Here is a 7080-nt window from a genome sequence, read left to right as displayed (position 1 = left end):
AATTCATTTTCTCCTTTAACAAATGTAACAGAGGGCCGGTCTTAGGTAAAAATCATAGTTTACAGCCGCAAGAACTTCTAATGTTAATAGAATTTGGGGACAGCAGACTTCGGCCTATATTCAATTTGAGGCGAAAAGTCCGGATCTGCGATACTGTTTTGCTTTTACCCCGTATTCAATTTGAAAGACTTTCCGCATAGGTGGAAAGTCAATGCAATGTAATAGGCGAAAAAGTTTCGCCTATGAATAGCAGGCGGATGAAAGTGCAGAATTGGGGTTTTGGGGTGCAACGTTGTGGGAACCCCCCTGCAGCCTCAGACAGTCCCCCAAAGGTAAACGGTGTCAAAAAAATGTAAAAAAAACACTTCAGGACACCCCAAAAAATGATTTTGAAACAGGGGGCGAAAAAAAAAATGTTGGGGTACAAAGTTAAAAACTAGCGAACTTGACTCTGGGAGGGTCCCCAAGTATGCCCCAGGTGTTTTTTTCATTGCAGGGGCTTGTGGCAGGTGGATTTTTCATGATTTTTTCAACTTCACTTTAGCAACTTTTAAATATGCTGACCCCCATTTTCAAGTACCGCAAATTTTCTGGGATAACTTATTTTCTGGAAAAAATACTCCTGAATACTATACTGCACCACGTATAGAAAAACGCTATTTAGTAGCTATTGAGCCCAATTAAAAATACCAAATACCTTCAGCAAGCCAAATCGGGGGCTACCATAGTGAACCCCCATGTCAGAGCATCTTTTGGGGGATGTCAGGCTGATTTCCCCAAATCTAACAGGAGTTTCCGCCTGTTCAAGTTTCACCGGGTCCCGTTTTTGCCTACTTTCAAATTAAATACGGGCACGCGCGTGATACTTTTCCGCCTACAAAACAGGAGAAGTAGGCGAAAAGTCCGGGCTGCGAAAAAGTATCACGGCTCAACTCAACTTGAATAAGGCTCTTAATTTTAGAGTAAGATTAGTTACTTTACTGTAGCTGGGAAAAGTTTGAAAATGATTTTACAATTCTCTTTATAGGTCCATTTTTACACCTATTTTAGTTTCTATCAGGCTCAATGTCTAATGTTATACATTGATTTTTCATGGCACAACTCACAATAGGGGTTCTCCATTTATTTCCCATAAGTCTTCTCTCGTCCTCCTACTCTGGTGTCGCGTTAGCAGAGTGTGACACAGGAGATCTCTGGCTCGCTGTGTTATAGGGCGTCTATTTCTGGTAGGAATGGTCATCTGTGCTCGTCCTTGTCAGATGACACCGGGAGGACGAAGAGAGCAGAAAGTAAAAGATCAGTCTGCAGCATGAGGAATTTTTGGGTATGTAATAAGCCCACTTTATTATATAGTATCAATTTAAACTGTTTATCATATTTATCAAACAATAAAATGAGCGATTAGCGCAGTCTTTGGGGTCTACGTACTGAAACTTGGAGACAGAGAAAGTGGACGGAGATAAAAGTACCAACCAATCAGCTCCTGTCACTTTACAGACAGTTTGAAAAATTATAGTTAGGAGCTGATTGGTTGGAACATTAACTCCGTCCACTTTCTCTCTCTCTCCAAGACTTAGTACAAAGACCCCCTTTATCACTCAAAATATCACTTAAAGAATAACACACCAATCAGTGTTAAAATGAAAGACTACACCATGTAGTTAAGGTTTAATGCAGAGTATTTCATTATGAAGTTATCTCTGATGTCTCACTGCAAAGGAGCGTATTGTACATTATGAATGCAGAAGACTATAAAGCCCTTGTCCCCTCCACCATGCAATCGCAGCTTGCGGCATTGTGGTTAGGAGTGGGCTGGGACGTGAAAGCATTCCTGCTGGGCAATGTGCATCATCCATCCAGTTAGTTACCTGCAACTACCCGGCTTTGGGTCTTATTCAGGTGTGGTCGCTAATGCATTAGCAGCTGCGATTTTGTACTCAGCTGCCATGCGCAAATATGCTAATGCTACAGTCGCCTGGCAATTTATTGAGATGTCCACCGGGGTCCACGCAGTTCCAAGCAACTGCGTACAAATACACAACAGGAATAGCAGGTCCTTCGATAATCCACAATCTGCTTAACCCTACGGTCACGCAGATTGGCCACAGCCATATTTTCTGCTTACGTGATACACGGGACATGTAATACACCACAACACTCCCACATTTTTGCAGCCACTCCCTGTTACCTCCCACAAAACGGCCTCTGTCTGTCACTCATTTGCCAATAAATCCTCACTACAACCGTAGTCACATTTGATTGCAATTCAATCGTCGTGCGTGCGCACTGCGGCTAAGACGCATATGCGCAGTCCACCGATAATCAGAATACTGTCCACATCTGAATCAGGCCGTCAGTCCAGTTACCTTTACAAATAATTCAAGCGCTGGCATATGAGAGAGATGTATTTGTACTTTATGTACTAAGCCTTGGAGAGCGATAAATTGGATGGACATAAAGAACCAACCAATCAGCTCCTAACTGTAATTTTTCAAATACAGCCTGTAAAGTGTCAGTTAGGAGTTGATTGGTTGGTACTTAATCTATCTCCAAAGCCTGATACATCTAGCCCAAAGTGGACAAATTGTCCAGAGCAACCACTCAGCGTTTACCTGCTATTTCAAAGAATGTGCTTTATAAATGACAATTAGGGGTATATTTACTAAAGTGAGAGTTTTCAGAAGTGGTGATGTTGCCCATAGCAACCAATCAGGTTCTAGCTATTATCTTCTAGAAGGTGCTATTTAAATGTTAAGTAGAATCTGATTAGAAGTGGAGATGTTGCCCATAGCAACCAAACAGTCTCACTTTAGTAAATATACCCCCTAGAATCTAATTGGTTGATTTGGGTGAATTCTCCACTTTATCACTCTCCAAAGTTTGATACATCTCCCTAAAGAATAGGGGATAAGTACCAGAGGTAGAGGCTCCGAGGAATATCCCACACCAGTGGTGTCAAACTCGGGCCCTTCAGCTGCAGTTGAACTACACATCCCAGCATGCACTGCCAGAGTTTTGCTATTAGGGCATGCTAAAACTGTGGCAGGGCATGATGGGATATGTAGTCCCACAGCAGCTGGAGGGCCCGAGTTTGACACCGCTGTCCCACACCATAATACTAGTCAGGGATGCTCTAGTCTATGTAATAAAAATGTGGCTGCAGTTCTCAACCATGTAGGTGGGAAATGTTGGTGTAAAACCTAAAGTGTAGGATACTGTATGGGGCCAGCGTCGAACACGGCAGCGTCCATGAATGCATCTTGTGACGGTATTGCTACCGCAACTTAACGTAAGCGTCACTACAAGCCCTTCCCTGGTGTAGAGCCGTGTGTCTGCCTGTGCAAGGACTAGGACGCCCACTATGATCATCTTCAGACACTCAAATACCGATTAGTGCATCTAAAGACTCAGAAACAACAATATCAGTTGCACAATAAAAACTTATGCCAGCCCCACGCTAGGTGCAGATTCTCCATCTGAATACGGCCTCCAATGTGAGAGTTTATGCAGCTCTGAGCTCAACCACTATCAGCAACACACCTGCAATGCTCCCATAACACGCCTAAGAGACATATCATCTCTGTGCGTCCGCCAAGTCCCCTCCCTGTCACAGGCTAGGAACACTCAATACAGTTTCAACCATTTCGGAGGCTGTAGACTTCCCTTGAGCATCAATCGCAGCCCTGACACTACCTGGACTCATGAGCAGAAAAAAATTTAAATTGCTCCGCTGCGTCCGACTTAGAATCAGGCCCATGTGCTAAGTTGGCCTGAGAAACAGACCTACAGTGCATCCGGAAAGTATTCACAGCACTTCACATTTTCCACATTTTGTTATGTTACAGCCTTATTCCAAAATGAAATAAATTCATTTTTGTCCTCAAAATTCTACACACAATACCCCAAAATGACAACGTGTAAAAAGATTTTTTAGATTTTTGCAAATTTAATAAAAAAAAAACTAAGAAATCTCATGTACATAAGTATTCACAGCCTTTGCCATGAAGCTCAAAATTGAACTCAGGTGCATCCTGCTTCCACTGATCATCCTTGAGATGTTCCTACAGTTTAATTGGAGTCCACCTGTGGTAAATTCAGTTGATTGGACATGATTTTGAAAGGCATACACCTGTCTATATAAGGTCCCACACATGACCGTGCATGTCAGAGCACAAACCAAGCATGAAGTCCAAGGAATTGTCTGTAGACCTCTGAGACAGGATTGTCTCAAGGCACAAATCTGGGGAAGGGTACAGAAAAATATCTGCTGCTTTGAAGTTCCCAATGAGTACAGTGGCCTCCATCATCCGTAAATGGAAGAAGTTCGGAACCACCAGGACTCTTCCTAGAGTTTGCCGGCCGTCTAAACTGAGCGATCGGGGGAGAAGGGCCCTAGTCAGGGAGGTGACCAAGAACCCGATGGTCACTCTGTCAGTGCATTCCTCTGTGGAGAGAGGAGAACCTTCCAGAAGGACAGCCATCTCTGCAGCAATCCACCAATCAGGCCTGTATGGTAGAGTGGCCAGCCGGAAGCCACTCCTTAGTAAAAAGCACATGGCAGCCCACCTGGAGTTTGCCAAAATGCACCTGAAGGACAAAAATTCTCTGGTCTGATGAGACAAAGATTGAACTCTTTGGTGTGAATGCCAGGCATTATGTTTGGAGGAAACCAGGCACCGCTCATCACCAGGCCAATACCATCCCTACATTGTTGTGGCAGCATCATGCCGTGGGGATGTTTTACAGCGGAAGGAACTGGGAGACTAGTCAGGATAGAGGGAAAGATGAATGCAGCAATGTACAGAGACATCCTGGATGAAAACTTGCTCCATAGTGCTCTTGACCTCAGACTGGGCTGACGGTTCATCTTTCAGCAGGACAACGACCCTAAGCACACAGCCAAGATATCAAAGGAGTGGCTTCAGGACAACTCTGTGAATGTCTTGAGTGGCCCAGCCAGAGCCCAGACTTGAATCCAATTGAACATCTCTGGAGAGATCTGAAAATGGCTGTGCACCGACGCTTCCCATCCAACCTGATGGAGCTTGAGAGGTGCTGCAAAGAGGAATGGGTGAAACTGCCCAAAGATAAGTGTGCCAAGCTTGTGGCATCATATTCAAAAAGACTTGAGGCTGTAATTGCTGCCAAAGGTGCATCAACAAAGTATTGTGCAAAGGCTGTGAATACTTATGTACATGTGATCTTATTTTAATTTTTTTTTATTATTATTACATTTGCAAGAATCTCAAAAAAAATTTGTACAAGTTGTCATTATGGGGTATTGTGTGTAGAATTTTGAGGACAAAAATGAATTTATTCTATTTTGGAATAAGGCTGTAACATAACAAAATGTTGAAAAAGTGAAGCGCTGTGAATACTTTCCGGATGCACTGTATATTCTGTATATGGGCTGGAGGGCACTAGGTATTCTCTATGACCCAATATTGCACCTGCACCTGCGGGGAACCCATAGTTGAAAGAGGGTAGTCCCAGCTTTCAAATTATTTGGCACCCTAGAATCTATTGTTTGGTGATCACCAGACAATGTTACCCTGCGCTACGGAAAACATATATATATTCTGTATATGGGCTGGAGGGAATGGTGTGCCCTATCATACCCATGAGTACACCTGGACAGGTGGGGGCATCCACATATCAAAGAGGGGAGACACCTCTTTAAAATGATGTGGGCCCATAGCAGAAATTATTTGCTGACTACTTGTAATCGCCAGAAATATATCGCCCAGCACTATGAAAAAGCAAAAACAGTTTCCATTGATGGGGACATTGTACCCTATCTCCCCCATACTGACCCGCACAGATATGGGGATACAAATGTTTAAAAGAGGGAAGTCTCGGACGAGCAAGAGAAGCAGACGTGCTTGGCAGGAGCTCCCGCTAAACACTCCCTATTTTAGCGAATTCTGCCTCTATTACAGCCCACCTGTGCAGTCTCCTTACCCCAGCTTGCCTGCTTCAAATCTGGGGGGTTGTGCCGCGGAATTGGAGGGTACTAGGTATCCCTGCGGATTGCACCCTTCCCGCCCCATCCAAGCCGGAGACTCAATTTAGACCCGCAAGCCGACGGAGGCATCTTTGACTCGGGACGTATTTCCGCCCCGCGGGTACCTGTGCAGCTGCTCTCCCCCACTGGAGTCGCCTGCTCCTGCTGCCCAACGATTGTCTCTCCTGGTGAGGTGAGATCCCCGGCTGTTGTTTCCGAGGCAGCCATTGCTCCAGCGGCTTCCCTGTTACCAGCGGCACCTGGGTGGTCGGCTGGTCCACTCCTGGGGGCCTCTGCTTGGAATACACTTTCTGCAGCCTGCTGGGTTCCTCCTACTCTGCCTGGCTGGCAGTGGTGAGCATTTGGGGACGCTAGTGTCTCTGCTTCATTCAGCATTGTTTTCCATTGCCTGCCTCACACTCTCAGAGTATGGTACCAACACCAATACTGCTTACTACTCCATTTGAGCCCTATTACCTAACACTCCTACCTGATAAGCCTGATCATCCTATTAAGCAAGCAATATCTGCATTTTGTTCCCCTTATTAAAATATTTTGTATCAGGTGGTTCATAGTGTTGAAAGTAATTACTTTTATTTTCTAGGCTCTGGCTCCCTCTAGTGGTTGCTTGACATAGTTCTCTATAATAAAGTATATTGCTTTAGCAATTTTTCTGTCCTTAAGAAGCCATAATCACATAGCTTGCTGATAAGCTAATATTGGCTGTCCCTTCGATACCATGACCAAACCTTATTTAACTGTACATATTTGATACATTACCGCCTTTTATATGGCTCCCTAGTTACCTAGCCTTTTACCCTCTTGGAGTCAATTAACTGGCCCCTTTACTTTATCCTACCTTCTTGTTTATCTCATGCTATTGGTGATTCCTTCTATCAACCATGAGTAAAACCAGTGCAAGAACCAAAAAATCAGTGGGCGGTGACATCACTCAACATTTCTCAAGAAACTACAAAATGTCTCAATCGCAAAATCCTCCCTCTCCGTCACTACTACCCTCAGATGAGGACGGCCCTTCCTCTCCTGCCCCTTCCACTAAGGAAGACATACTAGCC

The 7080-nt window shown here is 44.4% G+C and overlaps 1 protein-coding gene across 1 annotated transcript in view; it reads left to right on the top strand.

Moving 5' to 3' along the window:
- The first annotated feature begins 1220 nt into the window (after positions 1-1220).
- Positions 1221-7080, top strand: part of LOC148453454 (cytochrome c oxidase subunit 7A2, mitochondrial-like) — a 29791-nt gene continuing 23931 nt past the window's right edge. Inside the window, exon 1 of the mRNA XM_088462112.1 lies at positions 1221-1324. Within this exon, the coding sequence (XP_088318238.1) occupies positions 1310-1324 (15 nt within the window). The 5' untranslated portion in view covers positions 1221-1309. The remainder of the gene's footprint in view (positions 1325-7080) is intronic.

This window comes from Taudactylus pleione, unplaced genomic scaffold (assembly GCF_031769625.1).
Source record: "Taudactylus pleione unplaced genomic scaffold, aTauple2 ptg001150l, whole genome shotgun sequence".
In the NCBI taxonomy this organism is placed as follows: Eukaryota; Metazoa; Chordata; class Amphibia; order Anura; family Myobatrachidae; genus Taudactylus; species Taudactylus pleione.
Note: the sequence above shows the minus strand (reverse complement) of the source record. Positions and strands in the feature narration are given on the sequence as shown.